Below are 20,960 nucleotides of genomic sequence, written 5' to 3' on the forward strand. Positions count from 1 at the left end.
AGAGAGTGAGCAAGCATTTATTAGTAGGAAGTTTTGAGATTGTGTTTTGGTGGTGGTGTGACATTGTTTTGTAGAAGAGTGAGCAGTATTTCTCAAACTTGCAGCAGGTGTGTCATTAGTGCTGCTATTACCTATATGAATATTGGAATAGTGCTGTTTTTCTATATCGGATTCCTCATCCAGCAGGCTTAGAAGGCATTTTGATGGGTCTGCTTGTGTAGGTGGTGGATATGGTGGTTGAGAGTAATTTGGTGAGCTGTCTTGTTTTTGTAAGGCACCCTTGTTTTGTAATAGACATGGAGATGCGAAGTTGTGAAGAATGGCATGTTGTTTATGTTGTTTGCGTCTATGTAGGGTGAAAGGTGTATGGGTTAGGGGTGGTGGTGGTGGTGGATTATGTGGGTCAAATTTAAAGTCTCTAAATTGTGCAATGGATGAGAGGCAGTTGAAAAAGATTTGTTGTGTTAGCGTTTTTTGTTTTGTGTTGGTGAAGAAAGAAAATTTTGGGGAAAAGATGGTTTGAGATGTGTATTCTGTGTGTAATCAGGAGGGTGGGAGTGGTTGTATGTTTCTAAATTTTGATGGAATGTAGTATGAAATTGGGTACTTGTGCTGGTGTATGTGTTGTTGTTTTGTTTTGAGGGGTAGTGAGAAGAGATATTGATGTAGTGTTTTTCTAAGAAGGATTTCTATGTAAAGTACTGTTGGTGAGTGGAGGTTGAATGGCCAAGGATATATATGTGGATAGTTAGAATACATGTCAATATTTGTCAGTTTCCCAATTTGGAGGGGCAATCTTTTTAACTCTTCGCAAACATAGACGTGGAGGCATGCTATGTACCATTTTTCTTCTATATATGTATTTTAATACTGTATTCCAGGCTCAGGATGAAGAGCAGCAGAGTTTCCGTTTGACAGAGGCTAATCACATGGCATTCCAAGAGAGTACGAGTTCATGGCACAGCACACCTAGTTGTCATCTTCTTGCTTCATGAGAATATTCATGCATGTGAGGTTCCAACATGGGGTTTCAAATGTAAAAATAGGATGAGCAATGGTGCTATGATGACTAAACCGACAGGGTGGTGTTCAATTCTGAGCATTTTTTTGGAGAGCATCTTGACAACCACTAATATAGCTACCCGGATGATGAATTCAATGGGTGAGATTTGAATCATAATCACTTCTACAACCCTCATCTTAACCACTTGAACAATCATCAATGTTAACCAGAAAACAGCACGCACATATCCTAGAACGATCAAAAAGGCAATCATAGCCTCTTCCTCCATGAGCATCTGAAAGTAAAGTAATGATGGTAATGAACGTTTACTCCGCATCTTTTTTTCCGCGGACTTTCAGCCCGCATACCATTACTCCGTGAGGTCATTGACCCCGCATACCAACACTCCGCATTTCTTCACAACGCGTGTGCATTTACCACGCATGCCTTTACAACGAATTACGTTGTAAAGGCATGTATGGTAAATGCACAAGCGTTGTGAAAAAAACCCAGACTTCATGAAGATGAAACCAGGAGGAGAACCACGACAAGAGAGAGGTAAGGGGGTTTGGGTTCTTGGGGGGGGAGTCGTGCTAGGGTAGTGATAGTGTAGTGTAGTGTTTGTGTAGTGTAGTGTAGTGTTGTGGTGGTTGTGTAGTGTAGGGTCGTGCTGGGGGTAGTGTTATAGGGTTTAGGGTAGTGTTGTAGTGTTTGTGTAGTGTAGAGTCATGCAGGGGGTAGTGTTTTAGGGTTTAGGGTGGTGTTGTAGTGTTTGTGTAGTGTAGGGTCATGCTGGGGTAGTGTTTTAGGGTTTAGGGTAGTGTTGTAGTGTTTGTGTAGTGTAGGGTCATGCAGGGGGTAGTGTTTTAGGGTAGTGTTGTAGTGTTTGTCTAGTGTAGGGTCATGCAGGGGGTAGTGATTTAGGGTTTAGGGTAGTGTTGTAGTGTTTGTGTAGTGTAGGGTCATGCTGGGTTTAGGGTAGTGTTGTAGTGTAGGGTCATGCTGGGGGTAGTGTTATAGGGTTTAGGGTAGTGTTGTAGTGTAGGGTTATGCAGGGGGTAGTGTTTTAGGGTTTAGGGTAGTGTTTTAGTGTTTGTGTAGTGTAGGGTCATACTGGGGGTAGTGTTTTAGGGTTTAGGGTGGTGTTGTAGTGTTTGTGTAGTGTAGGGTCATGCTGGGGGTAGTGTTTTAGGGTTTAAGGTAGTGTTGTAGTGTGTGTGTAGTGTAGGGTAGTTTTTTAGGGTTTAGGGTAGTGTTTGTATAGTTTAGGGTAGTGATGTGGTGTTTGTGTAGTGTAAGTCGTGTAGGGGTAGTGCATTAAGGTAGTGTTGTAGTGTTTCTGTAGGGTACTCACACTTACCTTTAAAACTTTTACAATGAGTATACCTTTAACATGCATGCCTTTGCGTTGTAATGGCATGCGTGGTAAAGGCATAGTCGTTGTAAAAGTTTTCGTTGTGATAATTTGCGAGGTGTTTGTCTTTGCGAAATGATAATTGCGGACTAATGGTATGCGGGGTATTTGTTTGCGGAAATATGTCACATATTCAGTAATGATATATCTGTCGCCCACTGTTGAAAATAGGTCCTTCTCGATAGTACCACACCTTCCAAAGAAGCTGTCCACGAGTTCTTGATTTAACTCATAGCCCCCCAGGAAGCTGAAACTTTGGCAAACTACAGTTCATTTACATTTACATGGAGCTGTGAGTAAGAACTTTTCTATCTACAGCTTATAATGTATAGACTTCTCTCATAAAATCCTCTTTAAAAAAGCTTCATCGTATTTCATACTGGTTCAGGATTTAATGTATAATTTTTGTGTTAGTATGAAGAAGGACCATTAGCCCGGCTAGTGTCCGTACTGCTGTTCTCCATTTTATTAAATTCATATGTCACTGGGCTTCTGGTTGGCTCCAAGTTAGTTGTGTTATATCCCCCTTCATGTTGATGGAGTTACCTGACAGTAAAGTAGCCATATGTTCTCAAAAGACCCACAAGCTATGGAATTTCTTTCATCAGACTCTGCGAACCACGCATAATCATATGATTTTGAGCAAGATGCCAAAAATGTAGTTGTTCTCAGTATCTTTTTCTGGCTGACCCCAGTCTTACCGGGTCTGCCATTGCTTTTAACGTGATGATAACCCGGAGCGGAGGATGTTCGCATTATATAAATGTTTTCCATTCCATTTAGTCAGTTTGGGCGAGACGAGTTCTTCGATGTGATTCTGGTCTTGGAGTTGGTTTTTTTCCACCATTTGAGGGGTTCTTCTATCTGTTGGGAAATCTCTCCATGATTATGTTTGTAGGATGTAGACTATTCGGTGTGTGAGTGCCTGTGAAGGCATCTTCTCACCTGTAACTGTTTATTGGATTTCGTAAGTCCCAAATTCACCTTGACTTGCTCAGTGACAGACCTGTTGATTGCTGGAGTAGAGGATAGGTTTTATTGAACCCCACTATCCTTAAATATGTCCACATAAGCATTGATTTTTCTAAAATTCCATGGGCCTTATTTATGAAGGCCTTGCGCCACCGGTGCGTCACTTTTTCCCATGTTAAAAGTGACGCACCGGTGGCGCAAGGCCTTCATAAATAAGGCCCCATGAGTGTAAGTCTACTGCTTAGCATTTGATTAGATACGTGTACACTTATGGCAAACCTTTATTGCCAAGCCAATGACATCATCATGCGCGGCCTTTGTGTACTAAACCTGTGAGTTGGCCATCAACGGGTTCATCCACATGATGAACCTTTGCACTCTTTCTCCCCTGAGTGCCTCTAACGTAACTGTTTTTTTTCCTTAATTGATTCTCGCTCCCATATAGAATATTTAAAGGTTTCTTCATGTTTTCAGCGCATATTACTTTTAATACGGCCTTATGTAGTAGTTACATATTGGCAATGGAGAAAATTCGGGAAAAAATAGAACTGTGACCTAAGCTATGGAGGTTAGGCCTTCACTGGGATATTTTCACCTCCAAAATGCATAGACTATCTTTTTCAAAAAGAAGTGTTTTGGGGTCCCCATAAACAGGAGGGAATATTCTACATTATTGCCATCAGTGAAGATACTACAGTGCAGAAGTTATTGTATCTGCCAAAAAAGAACCTAACCTGATACTTCGCAGGAAGCAGTAAACAGGTGGGTGACACCTGTTTCTTAAGTTTGAGTTACAGCTTCAAACATGAGTCTATGGGGCACGTAAATCAAACGCATGACCGTTTTCTTGTTATGATATGACACCCCATGCATTCACAATACACATTTTTGGAGCACAAAAAGGCACTGTTTGAAAGGATCGCATTCATATGCATACATCGAATAGCAGAAACAAAGAAACATTAACCAGACAACTTACAGTTCAGAAAACTACTCAAGACCGTGTTGTTCTCTCAGGCATACGAGTACATTATCTGTCATTTTGTCGCTGTCTCCTCTCCTGCTCTCAGCGCCATGAAACCTCTTCACATAATATAAGTAACAAGAACAAACATAAACCCGAAATAAACTGAAAAATGAAGCGTTTAGCTCAGTAAATAACACCAGAAACCAAAATAAATGATACAGCAAAAAAAATAACTGGGAAGTAATTAAAAAAAAGTGTCACTTTTGTTTCTCTGATTCACTGCAAGAAATACTCTGTTCAGACTTCAATAAAGTACTTTTTAATCTGGAGGATCTGTCCAGACAGCAGTCATATTACCGAGCTGCGGACAAAATTACATTGACCCTAAACAAACATCTTGTGTCTCTATAATCTTTATTAGTGAGGAATGTAATAAACTAAAAACAGAATTATGTGCTGACATACTCCAGAACAAATGGCAAGATAGCAGAAATGTTGCCCAGACGCAAGCACCCTGGTGTGCATACCTGGCACCGTTGGCAGGGGCCTTGCTCAGACATTAATTCAGGGGCTTTTGGGAAGTATTGCTTGAGTTTTTTCCAGGCTTCTTCAAAAATAATCTCCCTTTCTACTTCTGATATGCACAGTCTGCCATGCTGGTTGATGCTCATGGGTTACACCCTGACACAATTTGACCTATGGGGGATCCCAGAAAGCTCATAAAACTGACTGGCATCTGGGGGATACTTGGTACTTGTAATGCATTGACTGGTTTCACGGGGGCTCCTGGATACATCATGCCCTTGCATGCCTACGAGGGATGACTGGTCACATCATTACAGTAATTGGATTAAAGTGGATGCCATGGATATAGCATGGCTATGCAGGCCTATGGGGATGGCTCCTATGGTCAATCACTACATTAAATGACCAGTGGGGACACTTAGAGCATATCATGAAATTATAAGGCATTATTTTGCCACATCATGGCATTGACTAGTCGGTAAAGGACTCTTGGGAATATCATGAAATTGACTTTCTAGTAAGAGTGCTCCTGGATCACTCATGGCATTGGATGCCTATAGAGAGGACACTCAAGACACATGATGGTGTTCAGTGGGATAAGGCAGAGATTTTTGGGGCATATTGTGTCATTAAAAGGTCTATGAGGGAGATGCTTTCGCTACATCATGGCTTTCTCTGGCATAGTTCGAGACTCCTGGAGTTTATCATGGAAACTAGCTGGTCTATGCAGAGACATCTATAGCACATCTTTGCTTTTCGAGCAGTAACGGACCCCTCCCCCCAGCGCCTTGAGACCCTTCCGGGTGAGTAGCGCGCTATACAAATGCCATGATTGATTGATTGATTGATGGCACAATATGACGTTGCTTGACATATTACTGGAGGCCTTGGCCCATCATTGAATTGGCAGCCTTTGTGAACACTGGTGAAACAACCTGGCACTGAGTTGCCTAGTGGGGCAGGGCATATCATAGATTGACTGGACAATGCCAGGTTGTCTAAGTCACATTAGGGCGTTGACTGGTCTATGAGGGACTCCAGAGGCAATTCTGGGTTAGACTGCTTTATATGGCATGACATGAACACATCATAGCATTTTCTGTATGTGTATGTATCTTTTGGGACGTTCAGTCATTGACTCATATGCCAAGCACGTTAAGATATTGGTTTGCCCATGGAGAGGGTGTCTAGAGCACACATTGGCACTTAGTGGCCTATGGGTGGAACATCTAGATCGCGTCTTGATGCTCATGGAGGCATCGGGGAAACTACTGTTTCATATGATGGCATTGACTCGTTTTGGATGGGGCTGACTGTGGTTCTTCATGGCATTGTCTGGTTTATGGGTTAACATATGGTGGGCATCATACCATTTAATAGCGTCTGGTTGATGCCTTGAGTGCATAATGGCACTATAATGGAGGTGTGTCCAGGGCACATTATTGCATGGACTGACTTACCAGGCTTCCAGCAGTACATTACGGCATTTGCTAACCAGAGGAATGTCATGATATGTGTTTTTCCCTGGGGCTTTGCCTGGAGAACTTAATGGCATTGATGGCCCTAGCAGGAAATGCCACAGGAATCCCATCTGACGCTACATGTGCAATAAGTGCTAACTTCGACCTTCTTAACAAACACCAATCAGGCTTCCGAGCAGGCCACAGCACGGAAACAGCTATGACACACATAATTGATGATGCACTACAAATACTTGATCAGAACGGTACATTCCTACTCATCCTACTAGACCTCTCCTCAGCCTTTGATATGGTCAAACACGAGAACTTGATAGATCTGCTGAATCACAGAATGGGGCTATCAGGGTCAGTGTTTAACTGGTTTACCTCTTTTCTTTAAAACCGGACTCAAAAATTCAAGGTCAACAACACCCTGTTTAAACCCGTTCCAGTAACGTTGGGAGTCCCGCAAGTGTCCTCGCTATCACCGACATTGTTTAATTTATTCATGGAACCACTCACCGAACTGTTGCAAGCGTCTAACATGCAATATCACATGTATGCAGACAATACCCAACTATACCCCTGAAGACATTAAATTGCCTAACACAACGCTTGGGAACACCCAGACATGGTTGGCAGAGAACCATCTCAAATTGAACCTCTAAAAACTGAATTCCTCCTAATAGCCCCACCCGCCAATGTCCCCATCATGCATGAGTGGCTCAAACATCTTACTGCATTCAACGTTCAACCAACCTTGGTGGACTCAGCGAAATCATTATGTAAAACCCTTGACTGCAATCTCAATATGCAGAAACACATTAGCAATGCTACAAAGGAAGCAAACTTCCAGATAAATACACTGAGGAAGCTGAAACCCTTCCTGCCCGCCAATAACTTCAAGATGGCAGTTCAAGCCCTTGTTATCCCTCGGGTGGATTATGGAAGTGTCTCTCTCTGTGGCCTTCCTAAAGCGACAACAGCACCCTTAAGAGCCTCCATTAATGCTGCAGTGATACTCATCACTGGCTCGAAAAGAAGGTCCCACATCTCCCCAGCCTTAAAATCCTTGAACTGGCTACCATTTGAAGCCAGAATTCACCTGAAAATTGCGTGCATGGCGCATAAGGCCATACATCACAATGCACCCAGATATCTCACACAGAAACTGACAATCTCTGGTGGTATAAGATCCACAAGAAGTGCAGAAAATCTACTACTGAAGCCACAAAGATTTAACAAGAAAAACACATATAAACGATCCTTCTCAGGGATGGCACCTAGGATTTGGAAGGTACTACCTGCAGACACCAGACTTAATTCCTCAACTGCATCTTTCAAAAAGGAAGTAAAATCGATCCTCAGGGCAAAGTTCACATGAACATAGACTAATGAAATTCTGAAGATCATTCTTACCCTCACCAGTATTCCTTCTATGACTAGGGTCCACTAGACAACCTAGGCATTATAGTTGCCATTGCCTTGACTCATCAGGACTTTACTCTCTGGCACCTTCTTTGCTTTCGTTGCTCAAGATGTTATGTATACCTGATCTAACTGCTTTATTTGTTGTATAAGTTTCCCTTTTTGTTGTATAAGTAACCTCAATGTCTGTAAAGCACTCTGATATCTGCAAGGCTCTTGTTCGTGCTCTATAAAACTTTCAAAATAAAATAAATAAATAAACTCTGTGTTAGCAGTGGCACTTCAAAGATGGTTGTCCAGGGCAGGGACTTCAAACTAGGGTCTCTGGATGAGGCGATCATTTGTTACCCCATCAGCTTGGTTGGTCAGCAATTAGAAAAACGCACATGCATTTCTCTCTGACTGTGTGATTAATGCATTGATGACTGACTTACATACTAACTGATGGCACTTATAGCGTACTGACATATACTGTGTGCAGGTTATGTCAGATCGCGTTTGAAGTAATCCACTTTGGAAATGAAGCATCAGTCACTGAGTGAAGCCCTGAAGGGCAGATTAACAATAACTGGCGCATCCCTTCAGATCAGCAGGGATGTGCCAGTTATTTTGCGTGACGTTAGGAACCACTTGCGCCACCATGGATGCGTCACATTTACAATGAGGCGCACCGTGGCGCAAGGAGAGACAGATGCGTGACGTAAATCTGAAAAGTTGTTGATCACACTAGATGCGTCCCGTTGTAAATCTGTCGCATGGTGGCGCATTGTTTATGCCACCACTGCGTCACAGAAGTGACGCAACGGTGCTGTAAAAATGTCGCAAGGGGCTTGTAAATTTGCCCCTATGTGTCTATTGTATACACAGCAAATCACGTGGCCCGTGGCTCTGGTGATTACGAACCCACTATTACATGTTTTAAATATGTCCCTAAAAGAAGGATTGCTACATAAAACCTGTAAATATGCAACCACTATCCCACTCTTAAAACAAAGTGAAAATCTAAAATTGTTAAAGACTACCGTCTTATTTCCTTGCGCCCAGAGATGTTCTAATGCATGGGCAAAGTGGGCTCTGGCCCATTGCCCCAGTCTTTTAAGGGGGCCTCCCTGGCAGAGCCAACTCTGTTCTGCAGAGGATCTTTCTCTGCTGACCTTAAATAATTTGTTTAAATAGATTGTTTTAAATACATTTTCCTTTAATTAATTTTAATGTGGGTGGTGTGAGAGTCTATTACAGACATTTTGCAGAGAAATGTTCTGTTTATGTTTTATGCAACATCCATGAAAACAGTTTATTTTTAGATCAAAACAGGACCTCACATATGAGAAATTGGAGGATGGAGCAGAGATTATTTGCAGTAAGATTAGTAAACTGCTGCTGTGTTACAATATTGCCACTATCACTGAATATTAGATGTGAACACATTTAGAATTTGTGACTGTGCACTGTCATTGACCTGGCTAAAGACGGCATGAAAGATCTGAAATTGGATAATACATTCAAAGCTGTTCCTAACGTGGGCCCCCAAAGTATGTTTGGCCCAGGGCCCCCAAATTCCTTAAGATGTCACTGCTTGCGCCAATGCTCAACTAAAGTTATGGAAGCGCACGTGGCACAGGAAGAACACTGCGAACATCTCCAAGCAGCAGGCCCCAGCCACAAGTACTTCTTTTCTGATGTTTCTGCGCGGTTTCTGTTTGGAAATTCGGGCAGACATAGAAATCCCGTGGGTACCTCCCACATTTTTAGAAGTCCAGGCAGCAGCTGCAAAATGTCCAGAATAGAAAGATTCGGAAAGTCTGAAGTGGTAATGTGTCACACAAATTACCAGGGTATTATCTATCACACAGCGACAACAACACCTCACCCCTCCTGGTTCTTGAAAGGCATTGATTTCTTCCTAAATATGGCAAAAAAGCTACATGGATATAAAGTGGGCTTCATAAAAATGTAACGTAAAATAAAATAACAAAACCCTCAACAACTATCCTGTCTTCTTGTAGGCTAGACAGCTTTGCTCTTACGCAGGCGCTGTATCTATTTTGACTGTCGTATGGCGACTTGCACGTGTGTTGCCCTTGCAGGAAACAAGGGTGAATCTGAATCCATAGGATTGGTTCTTTCATTGTCTAAGAGTACAATACTTGGGGAAGACACAAAGAAAAGCCACTAAGGCAGAGAGACCGCCGTTTGTCCAAGCTGTCTTTTTTACATGGATGGATGTGTTCTAGGAGTGTCACAGCTGACAGCCCTGAACCCTTTTACGAGCCATAAACTTCACTTGGAAATAAATATGGACTCTCGTAAATCTCACGAAAAAGATTTGAAAGCCATCTTTAGTAAGAAAATGGGAGCTGTTGGAAAACCCGCCTCTCGCCCATAGACCACGTGATTGCTGTGTTCGCTGTTGTCGCCGACAGAAGCAGTGCAGTCTGGCGATTGCAGACCCTGTTCGGGCAGCCGGGGCAGGTGGTCTCCTCCAGCTCTGATGCATAATGCCACGTCGAGATAGACCACCATATTCGCACAATCAGTGCATTTTCTGTTTTTCAGATGCAGGCAGTATATCGTCTCTAGCTTTACCCTTGCATTGTATTTTTCAGATTTCATTTCGGCGAACCTACTTCCAAGAATCAGCAGGGGAGCACTTTGAATGGTTTTGTTTTCACTTTACACATATGTATAGTTTCTTATGACATATGTACAACTTGAGACCCAGGAAGATAGTATTAGTGGGGATATCCCATGCCATACGTCCTTCCACACCTTGAACACCCCTCTCCCCCCCCCAAATGATACTTTACAAGTGGATGGTGTTCACTGCGTAACTTTATTAGTTGTCCAATAACACCATCTGTATTTGTTGATAAACCTTCAACTTTCTCCATTTTTATTCAATAAAATCAAAACATCCATAAGTAAACTTAATAAGGCACTTTATACATATGCGCCATCGGTTAACATGTATTTACACTTCTGCATCTCTTGAGGCGCGTTGTACCAGCAGGACACAACACAACCCCTTTTCACTATTTCCGTTTGAGGTAACACTCCGTCGTCTACTCTTTAGACGCGGCCAACAGAGCACTGCTTCGCTCTCCCCATCTAATTTCCTCCAAGCACCGGCTACTAGGGTAGGGCGGAGAGTCCAGGACCACCTGCAGGACGGCCCCCTCTCCCGCCAGCCTAGAGCCCCAATAACTGCCTCCCTGCTGCAGTATCATCCAGTTTCTGCCCAACAAAAGAGTCCCTGGCCTTTTTCTCTTGTCCGGGACCCCGCCAATTCTACCATTTCTTAGGGATGGGTGGGTGGGCAAACCGCTCCAGTAACCCCCAGAGGCAAGGAGACAAAGAGGGCTCCTCCCTCGGGACTCATACTTTTATCGCCTTCGGGGTGGGACTACACATACGGAACAAACCCCTCTAACATGTGTTACCACGTACAACACAATATCTAACGATGTGACAAAAATAATAGGAAAACATTGGGGAATTTTAAACACCGGAAACATGAGATGGGAAAAACCCCTATTTTCCTACAAAAGAGCTAGAAGCATCAGAGATGCAGTGGTTAACACAAGACCAAGAGAAATGAGAAATGACGATGGAAAATGAATCAGTCCTCAATGCCTGGGGATTACCAAAGGTAACTGGCCACTACAAGTGTGGCAATTGCAGTGCTTGCCCCTTCACTAAAAATACCAAAACCTTACAACTGGAGCCCAACAAGGTATGGACGATCAGAGGGCACACTAACTGCAATAGTGAAAATGTGGTATACCTACTAACTTGCCCCTGCAACCTACGCTATGTAGGAATGACCTGCAGAAAAATAAAAACACGCCTAGGAGAGCACAGAAGCACCATTAGGTGCAAAAAATCCAATACTAGGCTGACCGAACATTATCTTTCAGTGGGACATAGTCCAGATGAGATCCAATGGACAATCATCGAGCAAGTGAGATCAGGTATAAACCTGAGCCAACGCCTTTTTGAAAAGGAGCAGCGATGGGTCTACAGACTGGCAACTCATATGACCGGTTTGAATGACAATATCCCATGGCACTCTGTAATGGGTTAATTTTCCCACTTTTCCTTGTTTTTTGAGACACACTGTAAATTATTCCTTACGTTTTGAGGCACACTAATAACATCAGGATTTAGGTGTTGTCCCAGGCACCTATTATATTTCCCTGATCATTGCCACACTAGAATACCTTTTCAATTTCCTCATTTAGCCATGTGGGTCCGTTGTTATAAAGAAAAAGAAAATACTGTCCCAAAAAACAAGCATCGTTTCAAAAAAACTCCTATATTCCAAAAACAGCTCTAATCCCCCTTTTTCACATTCATTTTGCACTCGCTTTCAGCTAAACGGTTGCCTTGACAACCACTCTAAGCAGAAGCTACAGAAAGCGTCATCTGTCTCCCGCCCCCGAACCGCGCTCCCATTGGCCCGCGGTAAACCTCTGACCATAGCCACGCCCTACCAGGAAGTAGCAATCTGCTTACTTCTGTACGGCGTCTCCATTCCGGGTTACTCCACGGGGCAGGACAGAGAGGAAACCAAGTAGGTTTGAAAGACAGACGAGCAGAAGCCGCAAGTAAGTGGTGTATGAAACTAAGCACGACGCTGTCGTGCTTTTCTGCCCGAAACGCCTCTAACACGAGGCACGATCCTAACGGAGTGTTTTTTACTTATTACATGGTTCCAGGCGACGGACACTTGCCGTCTTGGAACTCCCGCTGCCCATGAAGCAATACTCTAACGCTTCACGTGTAAGCAACGCTAGTACTAATTGCATAGTACAATCTATACAAACGCATGCGGCACCTCTAAAGCACTGCCGTATATTGGACGCTCACCTATAGGTATGCCTCGGCATGTTGTGTGTCTGCTGCGTGAATGGTTGTGATCGCTCTCCCCCTGCCTCCCCTCCCCCACAGTATGTTTACCACCAGCATACGATACAGATCGTTTAGCACAGAACCAGTTGATGAACAAAACAGTCTAGCCCAACACGTCACAAATGCGGTAAATACTGCCTGGGCACAACTGTCGTTTATCAAAGACAGACCACTGGTACGACCTGAACCTTAGGTTTTTTTACCACTACAGCTCTGGTGAATCCACTAAGCTCACCTATTCACTAAGTGTGTACCTTTGTATTGTCTTACCCGGTACAACCCAACCCTTTATATGTTTTTTCTTCACAGGTTTTTTTCCTGATCCAGGATAAAACACCACTTTTTTCACAAGACCATAATTTGTGGTCTTCAAATTGGACGAGGGCTGGACGCGCCTTAGCGTGTGCGGACCACCCCGTTCAAAAACACGGTCCTGAAGAAAACCAATAGAATCTTTTTGAAATGGTTGAAACATGTAGACCTAAATTTTAAACCACACATAGCACACTACGCTATTTTTAGATATACCACACGTTTTGAGACACCACAGCCTTCCTAAGTAGGCACTGGTGCCACACGATAATTTTTAATAGGGACAAATCACTCAAGAATAAAGTCTTTGCAGTGAGCAGCTTTGTCCCTTTTTAACACACTTTTCACAATTCTTTTTCTCACATATAAAAAAAACAAAAGAACCCGCTCCACTGTAACCAGGTGTCGCAGCACACCCCATAGGCATTCGGCTTATGGGGTGGGACCCCGATGATGAAGCATGTCACCAACTAGGTTGGTGAGTGAGGGGTCTTCTCAAAAAGACAATTATTGTCCGGTTAAAGGTTGGGACACTTATTGCTAACCTAAGCCTTATGCTTTAGATACAGAGGAAATCCCTGAACTGTATACATTGCATCTAGGGGGTACTCCTCCATTGTTGTTAAACTCTTTACTAGGGAACCAGGAGTTCCCACTGCACATAGCCTGTGTAATTTCCCTTACTCTCTCCTTTGATTTGCACTACACATACGCCACCTAAGCGTCTCACATTACCCCGAGACCCTCCCAGTGACGGCTTCCCGGGAATCGAAACCCCTAGTGACGGCTACCCGGGAATCGAAACCCATACTTCAGGCTAGGAATCCCCACTAATGGCCCCCCTCCCCTAGTCACGGGGGGTGCCTCTCATAGTGGGGATATCCCATGGCATTCATCCTTCCACACCTTGAACACCCCTCCCCCCAAATGATACTTTACAAGTGGATGGTGTTCACTGCGTAGCTTTATTAGTTGTCCAATAACACCATCTGTATTTGTTGATAAACCTTCAACGCACTACTAGAACCCAACCAAGCTGGGTTTAGAGCTCACAACAGCACGGAACTAGTCATGTTATCAGTGCTAGATGACCTACGTCTTAAAACAGATAATAAAGATCCCTGTGCCCTGGTGCTTCTCGACCTCTCCGCGGCATTTGATACGGTCAATCATGACCTTCTTCTGTCGTGGTTGGGGGAGTTTGGCATCAAGGGCACGGCCCACGCCTGGCTGACCTCGTTCCTAGGTGGACGGGTCCAGAGAGTACAACTGGACGAAATGGTGTCAGAGGCTGCTAAAATCACATGCGGTGTCCCGCAGGGCTCCGCATTGTCCCCCTTGATGTTTAATGCCTATCTGCAGCCCTTCATTGCATCTCTGAATCAGATGGACTGTAATATATATAATTATGCTGACGACATCCAGATCATCATCCAGATAGGCGATTCCCCTTTGGCTGATCAAAAATTGAAGAATATTCTAAAATTTACCGTCAACTGGATGACGGCAAACTTTTTAAAGATCAACCCGGATAAGACGGAGGTCCTTCCTATCACCACTTCATCCAGCCCCTGGTGCGACCTCCTTTGGCCTTCGGAGTTGGGTACCCCCCCAATACCGGCAACAGCAGTGAAAAGCCTGGGCATAATCATAGACACAAATCTTACGATGTCAGCCCAGGTCTCGATGGTGGTGGGCACCTGTGTAGGCCTCCTGAGACAACTGCGCAAGCTAGCTCCTATTCTAAAGGCAGATACTCTCAGAAGAGCAGTGTCAGCCTTAATTCTAGCCCGACTGGATTATGGTAATGCCATGTACTTCGGCATCACGAAAAAACTCTCCAGGAGACTGCAGATCGTCATGAATGACGCGGCCAGACTTATTTACAATAAACCGAGAAGGACACCGGCCACCCCCCTCCTCCGGGAGCTACACTGGTTGCCAGTGAATCAACGAGCTAAGTTCAAGGGCCTATGCATCACGCAGAAAGCCTTATATGGGCAAGCCCCGAAATACATTAAAAAACGACTTGTCCCATATGCCCCTAACAGGAACCTATGCTCAGCTAACGCCGCCCTATTGATCTGCCCTATTGGTGGTCGGACATTCTCCCACACAATGCCCAAAGCTTGGAACGAACTGCCTGAAAATCTGCGCAAGGAAACCAGACTCCTGCCTTTCAGGAAAAAGCTAAAAACGGTGCTCTTTCAAGAGGCATGGGGTAATATCTAGTCTGCTTTCCCCCTGCCATTACTCACTCGCCTGTCAAGCGCTTAGAGACCCCAGGGTGATAAGGCGCTCTACAAGTCAAAAATACAAATACAAATACAAATACAAATACTTTCTCCATTTTTATTCAATAAAATCAAACCATCCATAAGTAAACTTAATAAGGCACTTTATACATATGCGCCATCGGTTAACATGTATTTACACTTCTGCATCTCTTGAGGCGCGTTGTACTAGCAGGACACAACACAACCCCTTTTCACTATTTCCGTTTGAGGTAACACTCCGTCGTCTACCCTTTAGACGCGGCCAACAGAGCACTGCTTCGCTCTCCCCATCTAATTTCCTCCAAGCACCGGCTACTAGGGTAGGGCCGGAGAGTCCAGGACCACCAGCAGGACGGCCCCCTCTCCCGCCAGCCTAGAGCCCCAATAACTGCCTCCCTGCTGCAGTATCATCCAGTTTCTGCCCAACAAAAGAGTCCCTGGCCTTTTTCTCTTGTCCGGGACCCCGCCACAGGGCAGGAAGCCAACTGGCGCTCCTGCCCTCCCCCCGACCGCTGCTGTACACTATGGACCTGCAAGTCCTTCAAGGTACAATGCAATGGCCCCCAGAACTGTGTGCACAAAAATTTCCAAACCTGCCCTGGACAAATGCACCCCTTCTGTACGATGCCAATCCACATTCAACTGCTGCAGCAGGCTATGCCTAATAAATTGTATCTGCGATCCTCGCAACAATTTTTCCACTTCACGATTCCTTTTTTTGACTGACGTATTCACTGCGTCCGCTGTTGTGTCCTTACCCCACTCTCTACGAGTGAGCACCTTTGACCAAAATATAGTACTGTGTGGTAAGACCCTCCTGACCCATGTGAATACTGAGAACAATGCCTCCTTAACTCCCCTCCTGCCCCCCGGAATCATGCTTTCAGCGCCTGAGTGAATCACCAGCACATCTGGGATGGGAATGCCCTTGTCGATGGCAATCTGCAAATGGACTTTCAAATTCTCCACACGCTGCCCTTCCATCCCCATCCAATTATGAATGAGCCCCTTGGCCCTTTGGGCCTTCTCCTCCCCGGATTCATTGAACCAATGCCCTGCTCTGTGTATATCCGAATCTCCGCACCACCACACTTGCGTCCACCGACCTGCCACCGCTTCATGCGAGACCAAAAGAAAGAAAACAAAATAAAAAGAGAAAGAGATGCACAATTACCAGACCGCCAAAGTCAAAAATCCCTACCTACACCATCTGCTGCCTTATATAACGCTCAAAAGACGATGAATTCCATCTGCCCACCTTCTTGATTGCTTCTGATGAGAGTCCCAAATTTGCTGCTGTAGTGGCTGCCCTAATACGAAATGAATGTAAAGTGAAATGAGTTGTCTCCTCACCCAATAATTCCAGTGCCCGCTTAAATAAGCATGTGAACTGAAATCTTGTCAAAGGTGTACCATCTGCATGTAAGAGCAGCCTATCATCTCCCCATCTGGGTCTCAACTGTAGGAACTGCCCCATCAGCACCACCGGGCAATAACATGCCCCCTGAACTGCCCTAAGCTGTAACCACACACCTCTTCCAAGTGGGTCTGTTTTTGACCTCCTCACTCTCACTTGCAGTAATTCGACTGCCAACACTACATCCCCAATGGAAATTCCACCTTGTCTGTCCAACTTAGAGCTTGGTACGAGCTCTGATATTCTGAATGCCCCAAAGAAGGCCAACGAATAAGCTAATTTCAGCAAATGCACCTCATAAGGCGACCTACACACCTGTGTCAGTACTCCCAAAATATTCATTAACCTCTTGGAGTCTATCGGTCTCCTGCTATCCTTCATCCTTGGAACCAGCCGTTCCCAACCTTTTATTGCCCTTCTAACCCTGAGGTCCTTAGTGGGATCAGGTACCCCTCTGATCCCCGCAAAGAAGGCAATCGCCGACAGCTGCCTGCGAACCATAGCTAACGATTTTCCTCCCTCTTTCTGGTGGACTATGAACAAAAGTACTCCCTGTGGCTGAAACTGTTCCGCTCCCCTTTCTCCCTGCAGAACTGTTTGGTATTCCTGCCATACCTTCTCATACATACTCTTAGTCTTGGGAGCAACGGAAGCCGCTATTAGATCTGAAGCGACGGGGCACCAAGCTTCCACAGGCTTTCCGGGAAGGCCGTCATCTGAACGTCCGCTTGTGGCCATCGCCGTCTGAATTCTGTCAACTTAAAACGAGACAGTGCATCAGCCACTGCATTCTCCACACCTGGCACATGTTTGGCAGTAAAGTACACATTACGCCTGAGACATCCCCGCACCAACTCTTTCAACAAACGGAGTACCCACTGACATTTTGCACTTTGGCTGTTCACTGTCAGAACTACCGACATACTGTCAGTCCAAAAAACAATTCTCTTGTTTTCCAGCAATGCGCCCCATATGTGTAGTGCCACAACAATAGGAAATAACTCCAGAAAAGTGATGTTACGGACCAAACCCGTCCTGACCCAATCAGCCGGCCAATGCTGCATACACCATCTTGATCCTAGCACTGTTCCGAAGCCGACACTGCCAGCTGCGTCAGTGTAAAGTTCCAGCTCACCATTTGCCTGTGCCGGTTGTTGCCATATCACTGAACCATTGAAGCACCTCAAAAATTCCCTCCAGGTAACCAAGTCATCCTTTACTTCCACAGACATCCTCGTGTGGTGATGTTTTGCCCTCAAACCTGACATCGCCCTGGCGATATTCTTTGAGAAGACCCTGCCCATGGGTATCACCCTTAATGCAAAGTTGAGTTGGCCTACCAACACCTGCAATTGGCGCAAGGTAACCTTGCGTGACCTCAAGCATTCCTCCAATGATGCCTGAAAAGCTCTTATCTTGTCTTGCGGAAGTCTGCATACCCCTTCGACGGTGTCTATTTCAATACCCAAGAAAGTTAACCGGGTCGTGGGGCCCTCCATCTTCTCCTCTGCCAAGGGCACCCCCAGAGCCATCGCAATGCGCTGGAATCCTACCAATGCTTCCTGACAGGCTAATGAGCCAGGTGGACCCATGAACAGAAAATCATCCAAATAATGCACCACCTCCTGCGTGCCTACAACATCCTGAACTGTCCATTCCAAAAAACGACTAAATGTTTCAAATACCGCACATGCCACGGAGCAACCCATAGGCATGCATAGGTCAACAAAGAAATTGCCATTCCACGTGAAGCCAAGCAACCTGGTGTCATCCGGGTGCACCGGCAAGAGGCGAAAGGCAGACTCAATATCTGATTTGGCCATCAGCGCACCCTTACCCAGCCTCTGGAGTTTTTGGATCACTGTGTCAAAGGTGGTGTAGCGCACTGTGCACAGATCTGGGTCCAACCCCTCATTGACCGACAAGCCTGGCGGACTGGATAAGTTATGTATAAGGCGGTATTTCCCCACTTCTTTCTTTGGTACTAGGCCCAGTGGTGAACAGACTAAGTCCTGCCTTGGCAATTGTTGAAAAGGGCCCGCGACCCTCCCCAGCGCTATCTCATTCTCAATTTTTTCCCAGGTCACCCCAGGATTTCTTAGCACCGAGAGTTGATTGCGCGGGGGAACTGCAGTGGGCCGTGCAGTAGACGGGATCCGAAAACCAAATTTAAACCCATGGTACAGAAATTGGGCTTCTGCCCCCCTCTCATATCTGGCAAGCAGGCGGGCCAATTCATGCAGTCTGATAGGGGTAGGCAAACTCTTATGAGGATTGGGCAGGGCGTCCCTTAGGCTATGTATTGGCAGGGGCGCGCTGCTCCTTGGGTTTTCCCACTTTTTTGAAACACTTAATCTCTGGGTGTCCAAGTATTCCGCAGAAGGAGCAGATGTGCTTGAACTTACACGAGGCTCCTCTATTGCAATCATTCTTGTTGAACTGCCAACAAGCTTGCTTCTTGTCCCCCAGACCCTTGTCTCCCCGAAAGGAATGGATGGACTTGCTGACTGGCGCGGCAGAATAAAACTCCCCATGCCAAATATTAATCTCCCTCTGATCCCATGCTACTTCCGGCCGCACTGCCTTCATCTGCCTGAATTTCGTGTCATACTGCAGCCAGGCCGTCCCTTGAAATTCTGATGCCGCGCCATGAATCAGTGATATGTAGCTTATCAACTGAGCTGCCAGAGCCGGAAACCGCTCCACCATAATCGCTGCATAAATAGCGAAACCAGTTACCCAGTTCTTTAAAGACCATTCCACCCACATCTTCTTCTGTTTAAGCTCCCCATCTTTGCCTGCTCTGCTTTTCCCCGGGACCACCCCCGCGTTGATCAAATCGAAGACATCCACAAATTCCCCCTTGTAAATCTTCTCTCTAGTCTCAGATGGCACATGCCAAGTTATACTTGCTGATGGTGACACTGCCAATGATGTTGAACCATATAGCACCGGGCTATGTGAAAGGGGGGTCTGAGTCGACACCATCGCCGCAGGAGAGCCTGCTGGTGTCACTGCCACTAGACCAGCACCTGAAGCACATGCACTAGCCACTGGACCTTGAGCTGTTGTAGCCACCATCACAGGTGATTGAAGCACACCTCCTGACTGGACCCACACCTGAGCCACTCCACCCCCTTGTTTTGCGACTACTGGCACTGAAGCCTGCGTGGTTTCTGGTGACACCTTGACTGTAGCGCTTGACACAGCCCCCACCCCCTCCTGCACAGCTGAACTTGCCGGGCTGCTAACCTCCACCGCCGGCATCATGGCTGGAGCCACGCTCTGGGTAATCTCCCCCACAATGTGCGTCCCGTTCCCCACCGGACCTGTCTGTGCAGTCACCTGCCTATTGTCCGTGCATATCAGAGGCTGGCCCACCGCCATCGCCTCACCTGCAATGTCCGTTCCTGACTCCGTGCCCCGCTTGGCCTTTTCCTGATGTGCATCCTTAAAACGACTAGGCATCCGCCGTATGCGTTTTGGCAAGGAGGGCTCTTGTTGAGGATTTGCTCCGGCATCCTGCGACAGAGTCTTCAGAGCCCAATCAATGCCACCTTTCTTTGCGACCTCCCATAATGCAGCCAAGGAACGAAAATCCTCTGCAGATGCCGGGGCCTCCCTGCCCCCCGTGTCCTTTTTGGCGGCATCCTGCCTACTAAGAAACAAAAGAGGAGAGTCAACGACTAACCAGGTCCTTCGTGCCCTTTCAACCGTCCTCTCCCAGTGCGCCTCCATCTCCATGCACCTACTATGGCACTAGAGATACTTACCGCCCTAGTGTCATATTACACCATGCACCATGCACCATGCTTACACATGCCAAGCCTCGAATGGTCGAGCACCGGAGATACTTACAGCTCCCGCGTCGCCTTATGCCATGCAACATGCACAAATAATTAGCAGGTGGCCCCCCCACGGGGTGTTCAGTATACTTACTGCCTGAGTACCCCGGGATCACCATGCCCCGCCCCAAGCCATCACATGCCTTGCCATGCCACTCCCAACACTCCACGAAACACGTGCCCAAGGTGCCCTGCAGCTGGTCACTCCTCGCATTGCAACAGGCCATGCCCCAGCACTTGAATGCCTAATGTATGTCTGGTGACCTATATCCTTATTTATTTTATTTATTTATTAATTTTTTTTTTTTTTTTATGTATATATATTTTTTTTTACTATTTATTTATTTATTTTATGTTCTTGTATAGCGCAAGAATCGACCCCTTACGAGGTATCTCCGCGCTTTGCTCGCAGGATGGAATAGCTGCTATA

General features: G+C 45.7%; 1 protein-coding gene across 1 annotated transcript; it reads right to left on the reverse strand.

Moving 5' to 3' along the window:
* Nucleotides 1-18,980: 18,980 nt before the first annotated feature.
* Nucleotides 18,981-20,429, reverse strand: LOC147667186 (uncharacterized). The gene has a single exon (XM_086948866.1). It carries the CDS (start codon nt 20,427-20,429, stop codon nt 18,981-18,983), a length of 1,449 nt encoding a protein of 482 aa, XP_086804992.1.
* Between the last annotated feature and the right edge of the window lie 531 nt (nt 20,430-20,960).

Source organism: Lissotriton vulgaris, unplaced genomic scaffold, assembly GCF_964263255.1.
Source record: "Lissotriton vulgaris unplaced genomic scaffold, aLisVul1.2 SCAFFOLD_2280, whole genome shotgun sequence".
NCBI lineage: Eukaryota > Metazoa > Chordata > Amphibia > Caudata > Salamandridae > Lissotriton > Lissotriton vulgaris.

What these genes read in the sequence shown, in the direction of transcription:
- LOC147667186 (XM_086948866.1), bottom strand. Translation starts at nt 20,429, where the DNA reads ATGGAGATGGAGGCGCACTGGGAGAGGACGGTTGAAAGGGCACGAAGG.